General features: G+C 38.4%; 1 protein-coding gene across 13 annotated transcripts in view; it reads left to right on the top strand.

Moving 5' to 3' along the window:
• Positions 1–18,641, top strand: part of PARP8 (poly(ADP-ribose) polymerase family member 8) — a 454,001-nt gene that overhangs the window by 414,263 nt on the left and 21,097 nt on the right. For all 13 annotated transcript variants that reach the window (XM_056824924.1, XM_056824928.1, XM_056824925.1 and 10 more), the window contains 6 exons: positions 463–511; positions 1,955–2,067; positions 2,271–2,343; positions 3,898–3,967; positions 8,343–8,416; positions 12,519–12,588. In XM_056824924.1, the coding sequence (XP_056680902.1) occupies positions 463–511; positions 1,955–2,067; positions 2,271–2,343; positions 3,898–3,967; positions 8,343–8,416; positions 12,519–12,588 (449 nt within the window). The remainder of the gene's footprint in view (positions 1–462; positions 512–1,954; positions 2,068–2,270; positions 2,344–3,897; positions 3,968–8,342; positions 8,417–12,518; positions 12,589–18,641) is intronic.

Genomic DNA, 18,641 nt, shown 5'->3' with positions numbered 1-18,641 from the left:
AAAAGTAGTTTTTGTCTTCTAATTGAATGCTTTAATGATTATAATAATTTTACATTTTAAGTACATTTAGCCACTTCTCTAAGTAACAGCATATATGATCATTTGATTTTAAATCTTGCTTAAAAACTATCTTCCTTGAGAAAATGGGAAATTCAGAAATAATTGTCAGTGGTCTTATCATTTTATGTTGATGTGTAAAATGTATATTAGAAGTGTTCATTTAACTAAGATGATAATTAAAAATATTTTTGACTCTCGATTTTTATATTTCTGTTGGCCAACCTAAATTGTTAACCTCAAAGTTGTAGTGTTTTAGATTTGCTTCAAAAAACAAAGGAAAATATATAATTAAGTAAAAGGATTACAAAGTTTTTGGCACAGTAAGCATAGGTCTTAATCACTTGCTTCTTAAGAAGAAAAGCATTTTTTGTATGTGTTGCTGATGGATCATTTTAATTTCAGGGTTATTTCAAGTAATAGGTCGCATATTGTGAAACTGCCAGTTAACCGGGTAAGTGATTTTCCACCCATTATTATGCTAGTTTTTTGGAAACTAGGGGGGTATTTGTTAGGTCACAGGACTTATTCTGTGATTCTCAGATAACTTCATAAGGTTCCTAAAGTTCAGACAACCATTAGGTGCGAGGATAAAGTCATATATCTCAGCTTTGTGTTTTTCTTTTTATTGTACTCAAATCTATAAAATGTTAAATGCAGACAGATCATTTATCTTACTATCATAAACAAATAAAGTCAGTCAGTATCAGGGGATTCCAGCATTATTGGAAAGAACTTCACAGAGATTACAAACAGAATATAATCATTTGTTTTCTACTCTTTTTTGTTTATTTCAAAGTCATCAAATGGCTTTTTTTCTGTCTGCATTAACAGCAAGCTAGAACAAAAGATTTGAGTGTTCAAGGTCAATTCCTGTCTCTGTTCTTTCTCACCAGGGAAAACCTTTTTAATTTTTTTTTCACCATGAGATCTGGGAAGTGAAGTAGCCTCTGACTACTCTCTCTTCTCTGTTTTTATCTGTATCAGTCATTTTTTTCTTGTTTCTCCCTTATCCCTTCCTTCTTACCTCCTTGTTTCCATTCATCCTATCCATCTATCTATCCATATCTCTCTCTCTGTCTCTCTGTCTCTGTCTCTGTCTCTCGCTGTCTCTCTCTCTCTCTCTGTCTCTCTCTCTCTCTCTCTCTCTCTCTCTCTCTCTCTGTCTCTCTCTCTCTCTGTCTCTGTCTCTCTCTCTCTCTCTCTCTCTCTCTCTCTCTCTCTCTCTCTCTACCTACCTACCTACCTACTTACCTACCTGGTTATCTTGTTATTTGACTAGCTATTCTTTTCATAGAGTATTTGAATATTTCTCCAGATAGGAGCAGTTCCAGCAATGAGAAAATTGGAACCAAGAAGGCCTACTATATGACCAGAGGGAACATATTAATGAATATGGTCAATTTATAAATAATCCATTTCATGGATCATCCACTGGGGCCATTTTAAAATCTTAAACTGAATTTCCTTTGCTATCTTGCATGTTTCCAGGCCATTTATCTTCTGAAATGGTTGGTGGGTTCTCTTCAGGGAACTCAACCTGGTAAACCAAAGAAAAAACTTAATTAGGAATGCAGCGTAGTCAGACAAAGTTTAATAATGCATTTCAAAATTATACATAAATGATTGGGATTATTGGCACATTTGTTCCCGTCCTAGTGTTCTCTTAGATTCACTGTATGGCATTTTATCATTCCTATCAAGAATGCTTTGTAATTTGTCTGGTATAACATTTTTAGATGTTGGAATCAGCCTTTCAATCAGATCAGCTTCAAATGACTTGAATGTGGTCCTGGGTAATGGGGTTCTGTTGGAACCAGTGAGATCTGAGCGAGACTCCAGCCTTGGAAATATGTTCAGCTTGACACTTTTTCATTTGTTGTATTTTATTTAACAGCAATTGAAGTTCATGCACACTCCCCATCAATTCCTCCTTCTCAGCAGTCCACCAGCCAAAGAATCCAATTTTAGAGCTGCTAAAAAACTCTTTGGAAGTACCTTTGCATTTCAGTGAGTATGACTTAGTACCACAGGTAATATGAGCCTCCTATACAAGAATGTTTAATGAGTACAGAAGGAGGATGTTGTTATTTCCCAAGAGGTGGTTAGTAATTACAAGTTGCCAACAAATAAATGATGGAGTTGCATGCTCTGAATCTATGGGTAACTTGACTTCTAACACTGTGTCTTTGGCTTTTTCTCTCTGGTTTTAGTGGCTCCCATATTGAAAACTGGCACTCCATCCTGAGGAATGGCTTAGTTGTTGCTTCAAATACACGACTGCAGGTAAATTTTCTTCCTCTATGATAGGGAATGCTAAATAAATGTAGCCATTTCCCCCCTGCATCAGCTATTGCAATGATATGTAGTCCTGTAATGAGCGTCCCTACTTACCATCTTAAACTTGCAATGTGGTCTTAGAGGTAGCAATAGCATTGTTTAGAAGAGTAGAGAAAACAAATGCATTGATATATTTTTCCCTTGTATTCATTGAACTGATGTTAGCCACATGTTCTCAGTTCTGTCATTAAATGGGAAAAGAGGTTCTTAGATGGAAAAGCTAAGAAAAAAAAAGAATTCTAATGCAAGCAAAGAAAAAATACACTGAACTGAATACAACACACAATATAAGCAATCAAATGTTTTCTTTGTATTCTCTTAAAGTTTTTATTTTCCTTTTTTTGAGGGGTTGGTCATTGACAGGAAGAAAGCATACAAAAGATCTCATTAATTATCTTTTCTTCTAAAATTACACTCAGAGATGTTGCTAGAATGTTGGGAGCAGACAGTCTTGCATGCCTCTGATTTCCACCTCCACACTTCACTTCTGTGACATTTCACTAGCTAACTGGCTTTCTTTCACCTAAAAGTAGTTGAGATCAATTCAGGAAAGAGAAATCTTCCTGCTTGCCTCTGACCATCTTGTGATTGAAGAGTGGCATGTTGAAAGAAATCAGTCACCAAGTATTGAGTAGAGCCTACTATGTGCCAAGCATTGGGGCTAGGTTTGAGGGTAACAAATTCAAAGCTAAATAGAATACAGGGTTTAACAAATTCTCTGCAGTATGTTTAGCTTATTTAGATCAAGCCAACAAGGTAAAATAAGGCAGTAGCCAATAAATAAAGAGGGAAGGAAGTAGGAGTCAAATTTTTATATACTATACTACTATATTAATTATATTACAATCAATTATTAAATTATATTAATTATTATATTATCTATAATTCTTTGACTTTGAGCCGTCATTGACTGTACACATTGTTTTGCATCGAAAATGCTTAGAGTCCTTTTGGTCAGTTTCAGAGACTGAAATGTTTTTTCAAAGTTTACCTGCATTAAATTAAAATTCAGAGGAGTTCTAAGGTGACCCAGGTCAGATACACAAGAGGCTATCCACGTTCAGTGTGCAATGCTTACTGAAATTCATTACGATAGATGTTGTAATCCAATGTGTAAGTCTCCATCAAAGTATACGTGTGAATATTTCATGCTTTTGGATTATTGTGCTTTTTGTTTGTTCACAAAATATGTTGCTAAATTAAAAAAGTCAGATAGTGAGCTCTATGACAAATAACTGCCTACAATATGTGGGAAGGACTGTGTAAAGGACTGCGAATTGGCTCTTTACTGGTGCCCATAAATTGTCTAAATCAAAATTCTTGATGCAAGGATATTAATCTTCTTTTCAAATCCAATTATACTTCATTCAAGCTATACAGGACCTTACACTAGCAAGAGCTCGATTATTCTGTAAGCAGTGTTCTGATGTGAGACTTTTTCTGTTCTTCACTTGAAACATTTAAAAAGTAGTGACAGGCTTCTCTCTCCCTTCTTTTTAGCTCCATGGTGCAATGTATGGGAGTGGAATATATCTTAGTCCATTGTCAAGCATATCATTTGGTTACTCAGGTAACAGTCCAAATCACTCTCAAATTTAATTTCATTGTCTTCTGATTTCATTGTCTTTCATTCTCTTGTTCATGTTTTGATTTTTATTGCTATCTTTTTCTCAGCATCGAAGCTATATTTGCTTCAAATATCATCAAAATGTCAGAAAACAAAGGAAAATTAGTATTTCATGGTAAAGGGTTCCAAGAGCTAGAATCACATAGCTCTCTTTTCAAATCAGAAAAAGCTGGGTTTAACTCCCGACTCAAGCACGTATAGATGGTGTCATCTTGTGTAAGTCACTTAACCTCTTAGTACTTGTTCTGTTGTGTCTTACTCTTCATGATGCCTTGTCCAGGAGATTTTCTTGGCTAGGATACTGGAATGGTCTGCCATTTCCTTCTCTGGTGGATCCTTTTATCAGGCAGAGTTTAAATGATTTGCCCAGGGTCACCCAGCTAGGTAAAATTTGAGGTTGGATTTGAACTCATGTCTTCCTGACTCCAGCCCAGCACTCTATCCACCGAGCCACCTAGCTCCCTCCTGAACATAGAGAGATGATCATTTGCCCAAGGTCGCATGGCTTAGAAGTGTCTGAGGCTGGATTTCAAGTCAGGTCTTCCAGTTGCTAAGGCCAGTGCTCTTAACTCCAAGCCACAGATGCCTATAAGATAATAAATTGTAGAGGAGATGCTCCTCTGTACTGGTAAAGCTTGCTGCTTCACTGCAGCTTCTACACACCGACAAAATCAGAAATCTGGAACAAAACACATAAAACCAAAAATACCTGGGCAACACATGAATTGCAAACCACCAGTTTTCTCCAAGGCTTTCCTTTTCCATGAACATTTAAGTATATGCCATTAAAACTAGTTTCATTTATCCATTTATGTTTACAATTCCCCATTTTATTAGGACGTGTGTCCAAGCATGTGTCTATTCCATCTCCTTAACTGTGGTGTTGTTCTTGGATCCTGTGCTTCAAGACTATGCAATAAAGGAATCCTTGTGATGCTCCTGGGATCTGAAAGCCTTTGTATGTTATGGATTACACCTCTATGATGGGATAGCAGCAGAAACTTGGAGAAATGTTCCAAGTCTCTCCCTGTCCTTGGAGACTAATAGTATGGAGGGAAGCTATCGTGCCTGGAAAGTTAGGTAGACGAACATTTTGATAGAGCGTTTGTATTGTATATTACAGCCTGTCGGGTATAATGCTGTCAAATGCTTGTTCATTTGTGTCCGGCTCTTCTTGACCTTGGGACCATGCTCTCCATGGGATTTTCTTGGCAAAGATACTAAAGTGCTTTGCCATTTCCTTCTGCAATGGATTCAGGCAAACAGAGGTTAAGTAACTTGCCTAGGGTCACCCAGCCGGTATGTGTCTAAGGGCAGATTTGAACTCAGGTCTTCCTGTATCCAGACCCACTACTCTCTCCACTAAACTACCTCCCTGCCTCCTTTAGGTATTATTAACATTTTACAAATAAAGAAACTGAGGCTCACAGACATGATTACACAATTAGAAGGTACCGAATGGAAATTTGAACTGAAGCTTCATCTCCGTGATAAAATCCAAGCTGCCTCTACACACCTCTGGTTTGAGTTAGTGTGGCCATGTTGATGATATTCTGGCATGATGAAGCCTGTACTACTATGGCACCTGCCCCTCCAGGATGAATTCTATGTGTGGGGTTTCATTTTGGGTACTTTTGAGAAGAATGTTTGAGAAAAAAAAGGTTTTTAGGTTTACTTTTTCTTGATTTTGTACTGTGTGGCATCCAGATATTCTTGGGGCTCTATAAATCCACTTCCATAGAAACTGCAAACTCCCTCCACTCCAAGTATGCTGTATGCGATGTACAGCATCCCGGAGACAGATAGCAGAATGGCAGAAAAACAAGTTGTGTTTAGACGTGGAACAAATACTATGAAGTAGGTGAAACTATTTCAACAAAAGCATGCATCGAGGCACTAAATAATGGTTATTGGACTCTTCTAGGTCTGAGGCTCCCAATGTAGTCCAGTCAGAAAACGTGCCCGGTAGGAATAGTGACATTTCTCTACTAGAGAGAAGCAGTGTAGTGTATTGGAGAGAGCGCTGGGTTTAAAGTCCAGAGAACTTTGGTTCAAATCCCATGTCTGATATTTCCTAGTTCTATGACCATCAATGAGTCCCATCATCTCTCTCAAACTTATTTTCCTCATCTGTAAAATGGGACTTGCAATATATACTTGCAGTCCCTATTTCATGGCATTTGTGAGATTTGAGGGAATATGTCTTTAATCATTTTGTAAATGTCAAAATGCTCTTTAAATATCAATTTGTTATTGTTGTCATTATTGATGCTGCTATGACTTTGTATTGCATTTACTGAAATCATTGCAATTCTAAACTATTAATTAAAGTTTAAAACTATTCTAAGCCGTTAAAGGCACGTAGAATTTTAATTTCCAAGATTCTTATTTCACATGTAAATTCAAACTTATTTCAAGGTCTGCCTATTAAAGTACACATTCTTTAAAAATGATAAATTAAAATAGAAGTGTTTTTAAAAAAGCTGTGGGTCATTAAATACCTTAGAAATAATAGGAAGGGGAAAGGGAAATTTATATTGCTTTAAATCAACTACTGTCCTGCTAGGTGATGGGATGCAAACGTTACAGAGGATCTACAGATGCACATAGGACTCCCTCAATAAGTTAATATAACTTCTCAACATAATTAATATCCCACACAGATAAGTCAATGTTATTCGTTTGATTCTAGTTTCTGTTGAGAAAATATAAATAATGACAAATGGCTATTATGAATTCAGAAATGTTTTTTAAATACATTTGTATATCATTAGTTGGTGGCCATTGGTGGGACAGCTACTATCCTGTGAGGCTTGAAAAAAATGTGCTGAGAAAAAGGGATAATCAGAGGAAAATGTATGGAAATCATTGGTCTGTCTCCTTCTCTGTGAAATATCTTAGGAGGTGGTGTCTCTTCTCCCTGCTAACTATAAGAAGCAATCCTTTGCTCTGATAAGTTTTACTAGGTATTATATGTACCCTAAAAGGGTTCCAGGTGATCCCCCTTTGAACAAAGGTCAGTTGTCCTCAGGGACAGGTAAGTGCCATTCTGTAGTGATAAGTGATGTGACCCAACTTACCAGTGGCCATCATGTAGCATTTGTGGAGAAGTAGAGGGGTCAGTCCAATTTTTTTTCCTATTATCCTTGCAAAAACAAATGTAAAAAGACAGAAGTAGGTGGAAGGAAAAAGAGACCATTCACCTAGATAAAGCAACTAAGAAATAAAGCATTTTTTCCCTTTCTGAGAATAAGATTATTATTTTCTCTTTCATTGTTAAAGGAAAATAATAATAATGCCATTGTTGTTGCTATTATCCTATTTTGCCAGGCGTGTTATTTCTTTTGATACTCGTAACAACCTTGGAAGGTTAGTGTTGTTACTATCTCCTTTTATAGCAGACAGAGTTACAGTGACTTGTCACAGGTTACATATTCTAGAAACTGTCTGGAACAGGATTTGAACTCATCGTCCTATCTCTAAGCCCTACATTCTTATCCATTTTGTTAGCCGTTGAAGAGGGGTAATCAATGGGATGCCTTGGAAATCTTTAACTAATATATGGGGGCAAAGAAAAATTGGGTTTGATGTCTAACCAGGTCATCCTTTTTTAGGATGACTTAGACTATAAGAGCTTTCTTTTTTGGTCTATTCCCATTTTATTTTATGACACTTTTTGGAAAACATTTTTCTTTTTATTTATGAATTATGTATGTGATTTCACTTGTATATTGATTTTCCAATCAAATGACCTGGACCAGTGCAGTCCTCTGCCACTTAAGAGTTTGAGAGAGTTGTGTGTTTTATGTTCTAGGAAATTATATTCCTTGCACAGAGCCTCACACTTACGCACACACACACACACACACACACACACACACACACACACGCACACACACACACATCTAGCTCAGAAACACAATTTGAATTCTGGTCTTGATTCTTAAGCCCTGATCTCTACGTACTCTGCCACAGCTCCCAATTTAATGATGTCTATATTCTTGGGATAGGAATATGTGTGTGTGTGTGCGTGTGCGTGTGTGTGTGTGTGCGTGTGTGTGTGTGCGTCTATATCCCTATCATTATTTAGCTCCAAATGAGGCTAAAGCTGGCACTCACTAGAAAGAATAGCCACATTTCCCTCTATAGCCTGAGCTGCCATTGTGCTACCTAACTCTGAGCTAATGCCAGCATTGTGCCTCCCCCTGGAACCTGACAGCAAAGGTCAAGCCTGCGTTGAGCTCATTCCCTCCACTTGGTCCCTGAAGTGATGGTCTGGGCTTCTTTGTTTCTGTTTTGTTTGTCTGCGTGTTTTTAGGGATGAACAAGAAACAGAAAGTGTCAGCCAAGGATGAGCCAGCCTCCAGCAGTAAAGGCAGCACTACATTACAGGTAATGCAATTAATCATGGAAGTCTTTTTGGCCGGTAACCCACGGATTTGTCAGGGAGGAGGAAGCTAATGTTCATGCTTTGAAGTCAACGGAGTGATTCTTCTGAGTGGTCAGCAGTATTAAAGAACAAAGATCGGAGAAGAGCAAAGGAACTTAAATGCTTTCTATAGCAAGTCCTTTGAGCAAGAGTGCCATTTCACAGCAGGAAGAGTTAGAGAATGAAGCATTTTTATAAGCAAAAATCTTGGTGCCGTAGGACATTCTGGATGTTCTGTGCCTTGGGAAATTTTACTTGTAAAACTGCAATTATAAATGCCAGATCCAGGTACCTTTTCAGTTTCTGTTGAGTTTAATGTGTCTAAAGAATCATCCAACGGGGCAGCTGGGTGGCCCAGCTTTTGAGAGTCAGACCTAAAGACAGGAAGTCCTGGGTTCAAATCTTGTCTCAGCTACTTCCTAGCTGTGTGACCCTGGTCAAGTCACTTAGCGAGCAATTACAGCTCTTCTACCTTGGAACCAAAAACAAAGCATTGATTCTAAGATAACAGGTAAAGGTTTAAAAAGAAAAAAAGATTCTCCAAGTGCTTTGCAAATGACAATATTAATCAATATGTATATAGACTTTATTTAATTTATAATTGGCTATTGTGAAATTAGAATCTGTTACCCTAAAAACTACAATTCCCAGAACCCCACTCGCTTCCTGTCGTTACATGGTGATGTAGGCAGGATATAAATGGGGTGGAGTTCTCCGTCCAGCTCTCTTTACCTTCTGGTCAGCAGCTTTGGTGGAGCAGGCATGCTGAGCAGGTAGAAAACTTAGCTACATGGTTCTATTTTGTCAGATAGTAAACTTTACAAATATAATATTACAATGTATACACGCATGCCTATGTAGACATGTGTGGTCCCACATGGAAGCAGCTGTATCTGTGGGTACATTCATATATACACATATGTGGATACATCTGGATATGTAGATATTTATAGGGATAGAGATATCCTATTGGATCCTTGCTCAGTGTGGTAGATAGTAAAAGGCTTTGCCCTTTATACAAGAGGGCATTGAACTTCAAAGAGGCAGAGCAAAAATAAATAAATAAAAATAATGGTCTGTGCAGCTTGCCGAAGGTCCAAAAGAACCACTGGTAGAGCCACGATGGGAACCCGAATTTTCTGTCCTCAAGTCCTATAAGCTTTCTTCTTGGATAAAGCATTCGCTTTGTAAGAGTTAAAATTAAGATCAATCATTTTGTGAAATCAGTAGGAGGAGGAGGAAAAAGATAGAAAAAGAAGAGAGGGAGATAGATTCTTTCCTTATTACTACATTTTGCTTGCCACGATGAGGACCTCCCTAGCCACGCACCCAAAGCATTCCTGCCAGCATCAAAGGCAGAAATGAAGAGACCGAAATTCACTCTTGCATCAGTCTATAAAACCTTTTCTCCATCTCTCACACGTCACATCTCCAGAATCTTTCAGTTAAAATATGCTTTCTTTATTTTTTTAATCTTAAATTTCAAAACTATTTTTCAATGTTTACATATTTCATTTTCTTTCCCTCCCTGCTCCCAGATCCAATAAGCATTTCCATTGGGTTACGCAAATCCAACTGTGCTTTCTAATTTGCCTGTGGGGGACAGGGGGAAATGGGCTGCCCCATTATCTTGTGACTGTTGACTCCACTGCTCCCTTTTCCCGCTGCCATTCTGTCTTCCTGACTTAATCTATCCAATGCTTTCCCTCACACGGTCCTGGCTTCAGTATCAAATGGTCATCGGCAGATGAGGAGAGTAAATTTCCTTCACACACCTTACACTCCTCAGACTTTCCTATAGCTCTTCGAATCTCTTTGTTTCTTGCCAATTTCTTTTATTTTTTAAAATTAAAACCCTTATTTCCATCTTAGAATCAGAACTATTTATTGGTTCCAAGACAGAAAAGTGATAAAGGCTAGGCAATGGGGATCAAATGACTTGGCCAGAATCACACAGCTAGGAAGCATCTGAGGCCAGATTTGAACACAGAATCTCCCATCTCTAGGCTTAGCTCTCAATCCACTGAGCCACCTATTTTTTGCCTCTGGTTCTTGTCATTTTCAGCCTCGTCCCATAAAATTTTTATTCTGTCTGATCCCCGCTCTAAAACTATAATCTTTTTGAAAGCAGAGAATTAAAAGATTCCCTTCTTTGAATCTCTAGTTCCATTGGCATTTTTTAATGATTTATTGATTATAAAAGAAAGGAACAATATTTAAAAAGCTCTTTCCATCTTTCTCCTCACTTTTTCCTCCATCTCACTTTCCCTTTAAAATGTTGGGTTTTTTTTTTCATTTAAAATATGTACATGAATATGTATGCATATAGGAAGAAGGAGAGAAAAGTAAAAGGGTTTGGTGAACCATAGGATGGTTTTAGGGATTGGACTTACTTTTTCATTAAAAAAAAAAAAACACTTTACCTTCCATCTTAGAATTAATACGGTGTCGATTCTAAGACAGAAAGGCAGTAAGGGGTAGGCAGTGGAAGTTAGGGTCTCACAACTAGAAAGTGTCTAAGTCCACATTTGAATCCAGGGTTTCCTGTCTCTAGGTCTGGCTCTCAAAACCACTGAGCCCCCTAGTTACCCCCTTGGATGATTCTTTACAAACATTAAATTGTCTGAGATCAGATTTGAACCAAGGACTTCCCATCTTCAGGCCAGACTTTCTATCCACTGAGCCCTGTAGTTGCTCCCTGGCCTTACTCTTCCATTACTAATTATCTACTTCCATGACTAATTATATGCATATTGTCACCATTTAACAGACTTACATTTAGAGGAAAGAAAATGAGAATTCAGAAAGTACCCATTTTTATTCCTGGCAAATATTTCCAAGAATAATTATATTTTTATTAAAGAAAGATGACTTCTTTTTGAACATCACCCCTGGGCTGTTACTTAATTTTTATTTTATTTTGATATATTTGGGATATATTTTGATTTGACTAGAATGATAAAAATATTCACCTATACGACAAAGACTCATCCTAAATTGGAGGGAGCTAAGTGGCACAGTGGGTGGAGAGAGAATCAGGAAAATTTGATTGAGATGTGGCCTCAAACTTTTTCCCTTCCCTTCTCTATTTTTCTCTCTCTCTTCCCCCTCCCTCTTAAATCATGCTGTTAGAGTAGGTGCTTTAATTTTGTTTTAAATATTTATTTATGTGCTTTAAAGGAGAAACTTTTGGTTAGGTGTAGCCTCTTCTCAGACTAAATCCTTCTTGGGGGGTGGACGGATTGAGAATCTATATTTTCTTATACCTAGGGTCAACTAGGTAGTACAGTAGATAGAATGCTGGACCTGAAATCAGATCCTACTTCCAATGACTATGTGACCCAGGCAAGTTATCTGAGCTCTTTTGGCCTCAATTTCCTCATCTGTAAAGTAGGGATAGTCATAAAATTTCTGCCCTAATATTGTTGGGAGGATCAAACAAGATTATATTTGTAAATATATGCACTATGCAAAACTTAAAGCATATGATAGCTATTGTTGTTATGATTATCATTATTGTTTTACACTATGACCCTGTGTATAACTTGTTTATAGAAAGAACCAGATTTCTAGTCCTCTGAAACTAAATAAGTGATTCATGATATTAGAGTTATAGTGTTATATTAGAGATATAGATATTGTTATGTTAGAGATGTAGAGTTATAGTGACTCAGTGGATTGAGAGCCAGGTCTAGAGATGGGAGGTGCTGGTTTCCAATGTGATCTCATGTGCTAACTAGCTGTGTGACCCTGGGCAAGTCACTTAAGCCCCATTGTCCAGCCCTTTCCTCTCTTCTGCCTTAGAACCAATACACTGTATTGATTCTAAGATGGAAGGTAAGACTTTAAAAAAATTAAACCATATTGTAAGATAGTTAAAATGAATTACTAGAGTAATTGTAGCATATTTATCTTGATGGCTAGTGCAGTGACACTGATTATAATTCTTAAATGTTTTTATTGAAAATGGTTTGAATTACAAATATTTTAAAAACTGACTTTCTTTTTATGCACGTGACTTCCTGAATTTTATTGTGATGTCCCAATTTTCCTTTAATTCTTCAGTTACAGAAAAAAGGACAGCAATCCCAGTTTTTGCAAAGCCGTAACTTAAAATGCATAGCCTTATGTGAAGGTAAGTTGAAAACATTCACAAACCTTAATGGGACCTTTCTATATACATATGAGCTTCTTAAATGATTCTCTGTAGAAATAACTTTACATCACTACTGAACTGTCTATACGAATGAACTTACATGTATATGGCGGATATTTGTTAGTATTGGAAAAGAGTTTCCTTCTAGTTCTTCATAATAGAATCCAAATAGTTCCGTTTTTCAGCCACTTCTCTCTACCTGAACCTGTTCTTATCCTCTCCAACTCCAGGATCCTTCTCCATTCTCATAAGTGTATCTCTTATATTTTTGCTTCATTTCCCCTTCCTCTAGAGAAATCTTGAACCCATGGCCATTTCAACAATCATTTTCTATCTTGAAGTTCCCTATTGCACTGCACATTAGTTCTTTGCTCTTGTCCTGTTAAACTCGCACTCAGGTTCACCCACTCTCGCCCTTTTCTGCTATTACTCCTGGACCTCTGAGTCCTACTGTAGGAAGGCTCACATCATGCCAACTAAGTCCACTACAGATTTGTTGTGTCTAACTGGGGAATGTACCTTCACCATATCCTGTCTATTGTGTAGTGATCTTCTTATCTACCTCTGCTTTTTATTCTAAACCCCATAGCCAAGCAGTTATTCCAAATTTCCTTTTTCATCTCCCTACCCTGCCGCACCTACTCTTGTATGTATCTCTTAGTAGCTGACCTTGTATTTTCATTTTCTTGACAAAATGGAGAGCTATGTAGAAAGAAGTCTCCATCACACCTCAACATAGCTTTGCTTCTCCTGCCCTCTTATCTCAAAAGGTTACCCTTCTCCTTGCCAATGGCAAAATTCTCTACCAGAACTCATAGCCTCCCATTCAGTTTATTCTAACAAATATTTATGAGATTGTGTTTAGCACTGGACATCCAAAGACAAAAATTAAGTAGCTTCTGTCCTCCACAACCACACGTTCTTCTGGGAGATTCAACAAATACACAGAGAAGCCAGTACAAGATAAAGTATGAGAGGGAAAGCATTCAGGGGTACCTGGCACCAGAAATGGCCTGAAGCTGGAAGGAAGGAGGACACGATTGGTGAAGACATAAAGTGGCTTCAAAGTATGGAGGAGGGCTGATGAGAAATCTCTGTACATAGACTTAATTTTCTCAGTAGAGTGACAAGATACGTCATCTGCTGAGAGATGGGTAGGATAAGAGGTGGTGGAGCTTGAGGATATTTATAACAGCTATTCTTGGGACTATAAAAGTAAGAGAGAAAGAGAAATCAAGAAAGAGTATACCATGGCCCCATCTCTCTCCTCCCCTTTGCTCCCAAAGAATAAGCTACATTTAACTATATTCACTTCCCCATCTCCAAAGCATAATTTATTCTTTCATTCTTTTCAGTAGAGTTTTCATACCCAATCCTCTACTGTAAGTATTTTCTCTATGGTTACCAGTTGTTAAAACCAGTGGATTTTTCTCATTCTTCATCTCATTTGGACTTTCCATTGCAGCTGGTTCTATAGATCCCCTTCTTCTCCAACCAATGGACCCCCCACCTCTACTTTCCGCTTTATTTTTTATCTGAGTGCCATGAAACTGCTCTGTGTTACTTCTCTGCCTTTTTTTTAAACAGTTCTCAGACCTTTATTTATTTATTTTTTAATTTTTATTTGGTCATTTCCAAACATTATTCATTGGAAACAAAGATCATTTTCTTTTCTTCCCTCCTCCCCTTTCCCACCACCTCTCCCATAGCCCATGTGTAATTCCACTGGGTATCACATGTGTTCTTGATTCAAACCGATTTCCCTGTTGTTGGTATTTGCATTAGAGTGTTCATTTAGAGTCTCTCCTCAGTTGTATCCCCTCCACCCCTGTAGTCAAGCAGTTGCTTTTCATCGGTGTTTTTACTCCCACAGTTTATCATCTGCTTGTGGATAGTGTTTTTTAGATCCCTGCAGATTGTTCAGGGACACTGCATTGTCACTAATGGAGAAGTCCATCACCTTCGACTGTACCACAGTGTATCAGTCTCTGTGTACAATGTTCTCCTGGTTCTGCTCCTTTTGCTCTGCATCACTTCCTGGAGGTTGTTCCAGTCTCCATGGAATTCCTCCACTTTATTATTCCTTTTAGCACAAAAGTATTCCATCACCAACATATACCACAATTTGTTCAGCCATTCCCCAATTGAAGGGCATCCCCTCGTTTTCCAATTTTTGGCCACCACAAAGAGCGCAGCTATGAGTATTCTTGTACAAGTCTTTTTCCTTATTATCTCTTTGGGGTACAAACCCAGTAGTGCTATGGCTGGATCAAAGGGCAGACAGTCTTTTATCGCCCTTTGGGCATAGTTCCAAATTGCCCTCCAGAATGGTTGGATTAATTCACAACTCCACCAGCAATGAATTAATGTCCCTACTTTGCCACATCCTCTCCAGCATTCATTACTTTCTGTTGCTGTCATGTTAGCCAATCTGCTAGGTGTGAGATGATACCTTAGAGTTGTTTTGATTTGCATCTCTCTGATTATAAGAGATATAGAGCACTTTTTCATGTGCTTATTAATAGTTTTGCTTTCTTTGGCTGAGAATTTCTCTCTCTCTCCCTCTCTTGTACTGCTTCCCTCCCCACCAGACCTTTTGCTACCCTTCTACTCCTCTGTAGGGTGCAAATCTATTCTCTGCCCCCAATGGATTGGGTTGTTTTTCCCTCTTTGAGTCATTTTCAAAGCACGTAAAGGTTGAGTATTTCCTGTCTCTGACCTCTTTACCCTTCCAGTGTATTGATGTTCTCCCCCCTCCCACCATGAGCTTCTTTATGACATATAAATTTACCCCCATTTGTTTCTTTTCCCATTTCTTTTAATATTAACCCATTTTTAAGCTCTAGTTATATATATGTATATATATATGCATACTCATGCGTATGTATTTTTGCATGCATATATCTATATACCTATTTATGTCTTGTCCTTTCATCCTATACAGTTTGTTGCTCTTCCCTCTAAGTATACTTCTTTTTGCTTCCCAGCTAATAACAACAGTTTTTAAGAGTTACCAATGACCTCTTTTCTTATAGGGATACATATCATTTTAACTTATTGAGTCTCTTAAAAAAATTTTTTTTGTTTTTCTTTCCCCCCCTCTTTTTTAATTACCTTTTGATGATTCTCTTGAGTTCTGTGCTTGGACATCAAATTTTCTGTTCAGGTCTGGTCTTTACGAATTCTTGAAATTCTTCTATTTTGTTGAATGACCATACTTTCCCCTGTAAGAATATAGTCAGTTTTGCTGGGTAGTTGATTCTTGGTTGTAGACCTAGTTCCCTTGCTTTCCAGAATATCGTATTCCATGCCTTTCTTTTTTTCAGTGTGGATGCAGCCAGATCCTGAGTTATCCTCACTGTAGTTCCTTGGTATCTGACTGACTTCTTATTGGCAGCTTGTAATATCTTTTCTTTGGTCTGATAGTTCTTGAATTTGGCTATAACATTCCTGGGTGTTGTCAGTTGGGGATTAAGTACAGGAGGTGATCTGTGGATTCTATCAATCTCCACTTTTCCCTCTTGTTCAAGAATTTTGGGGTAGTTTTCTTTAATAATTTCCTGTAATATAATGTCCAGGCTTTTTCTTTTGTCATGGTCTTCTGGTAGGCCAATAATTCTTAAATTGTCTCTCCTTGAACGATTTTCGAAATCCTCTGTTTTGTGAATGAGATGCTTCATATTTTCCTCAATTTTTTCATTCTTTTGGTTTTGTTTTATAGTGTCCTGCTGCCTTGTGAGGTCACTCGATTCTAGTTGTTGTATTCTGGTTCTTAAAGACTGGATTTCATCCTTAGTTTTTTGGTCGTCCTTTTCCTTTTGGTTGGATTTTCTTTGGAGGTCATCTTTCATCTTCTTCACCTCATCTTTCATCTGCTTTGCCTCATCTTTCATCTCCTTTGCCTCATTTTCCAGCTGGTTGATTTTGGCTTTCAAGACACTATTTTCTGTTTCCAGATGACTTATCTTAGTTTTTAAGTTCTTTTCCCAATTGTCTTCAGCCTCTCTTAATTGTGTTTTGAATTGCATTTTGAGTTCTTCCAAAGCCTGTATCCAATTAACTGGGATTTCTGATTTTTCCTTTCCTGGGTCCTCCCCCTCTGTTTCATTTGCTCTTTGCTCATTACCTGTGCAGAAGCTGCCTATTGTAATTTATTTCTTCTTTTTCTGTCATTTGCTCAAGTTTACCCCTTCTTTGCTCCCCGTATTTGGCTGTGTTCTTGCTCCTCTCATTTTGTTTTGGTTTTGGGGCTGTCAGTCTCCCCTCTTGGAGCTTTGTTAGATCTCTTGGTACAGTCTCTAGGGGAGGAATGTTAGCTTCCCTGTCCTCTGGAGGCTTTTGATTGGGTTGAGTTCAATTGGGTTGGGCTGTATGTGGTATAAAGCACTGAGGCTCTGAAGACTCCTGGAAGGCTGGGCTGCCCAGGCTCTCTCCAGTTCTCTCCAGCTGCTTCTTGGCTGTCCCCAAGTGCCTTTGCCGGCCTCCCTAAACTCTGAGGAGTTCTGATGGGATTATGTTTAATTGGATTGGTCTGGATGTGCCCCGAGGCAATGGTGAGACTGGAGCCCGATGGAGGGACCCAGCCAAGGCCCGTCTCTCCCTGGCTTCCTCCCTGCTGTCCAAGCTGGATGTTCCGAGCCTGGTGCCCTGCTGCTCACAAGGTAGACCCTGCAAACCAGCACCGTTGCCAGCTCAGAGGTTCCTGCTGCTGCTGGGGGCTCAGCTCTCTGGGTTGTGGGGGAGGGGTCCTGGGACCTTCGCTCTGCCTTCCCCTTAGCCCTGAGTATTCTCGGATTCCGCTTTTGGGGGGCGTACCTTTTGATTTGAGTCCAGAAGAAGGGTTCCCCGCTTCTGTCTTGTTGTTCAGATTGAATTTCAGTGCCCGAGGAGCATTCAGTCTGTATCGGTTAAGGAAGGGTCTTCCATGAGGTCTGAACTTTTGCTGCTTGCTAAGCTGCCATGTTGACTCCGCCCCTCACTTCTCTGCCTTCTTAATTCTTTCACTGATTCAGTTTCATTTTCTTCTCTAAGTGTGAGTGGTCACAAGGTTCTCTAATGGACCATTTTTATATGCTCTCTCCCCTCCAGTCTCAGGTTATCAGTTCTTACCTCTGCACTTCTAGATCTCAAGCCCATATCTCTTTTCTGAGATTATAATAGTATGTCTGTACCTCTCTTTGTCCTTGTTATGTTCAAACTGGCATCATAATTATTTTGTCTCTCTCTACTTATCCCTGCTATTAGACTGATTTCCTTAAGACCTAAAATGTATAAAAGCTCTCCATTTCTTCCTTTTTTCCTTCTTTTTCTTTTCCCTCTCCTTTCCTCACAAATGATCATCTAGAGGATGAATTTTAGGATATAAATCAAATATGTATGTAGGCATCTCCTACAAACTTCAAATTCATCTTTCTAAAAGTGAATTCACTGTTCTCTTTGCTCTTCTCCTCTGTAACCACACTTTCTTTTGTTGATAGCTCTAGCATCTGGCAAGTGCCTGGCTCAGGTCCTTAAAAACATCACTAACTTTTCCCTCTCCTCATGGTTCTCATTCAGTTGTGCAGTTCTTTTGGCTCTTTATCCATGTGATTTCTCATTGCTTTCTCAATTGTCCACTCATATGATCTCCACTATCCTATTTCATATCCTCATGACCTCTTGCCAGGCAATTAGAATAACTTGGTAATTGTTCTTCATCCTTCCATTTTTTCCTTCGTCCAATTCTCTTTTCCCACAGCTCCAAGATTAACCTTTTTTATTTTACAGATAGATTGCTTTCCCACTCAGAAATGTTAAGGGTCCATGGAATAAAATATAAACACTTTGGGATGACATTTAAGATGTTATACAGTCAGGATCTTATCTAGTCTTTAAATGATTATATACTCTGTACCTCAACTGATCTATGAGCTATCCTCAAAATGGTATTCTCGAGTCTCTAATTTCTTGTACTTGTATAGGCCCTACTTCACAGTTGGTCAGCTCTCTACATTTAAAAATTCTCCTCCTTCCAGACTCAGATTAAGTATGGC

This window comes from Monodelphis domestica, chromosome 3 (genome assembly GCF_027887165.1).
Source record: "Monodelphis domestica isolate mMonDom1 chromosome 3, mMonDom1.pri, whole genome shotgun sequence".
Classification (NCBI taxonomy): Eukaryota; Metazoa; Chordata; class Mammalia; order Didelphimorphia; family Didelphidae; genus Monodelphis; species Monodelphis domestica.
This window is presented reverse-complemented; position numbering and strand designations above follow the sequence as displayed.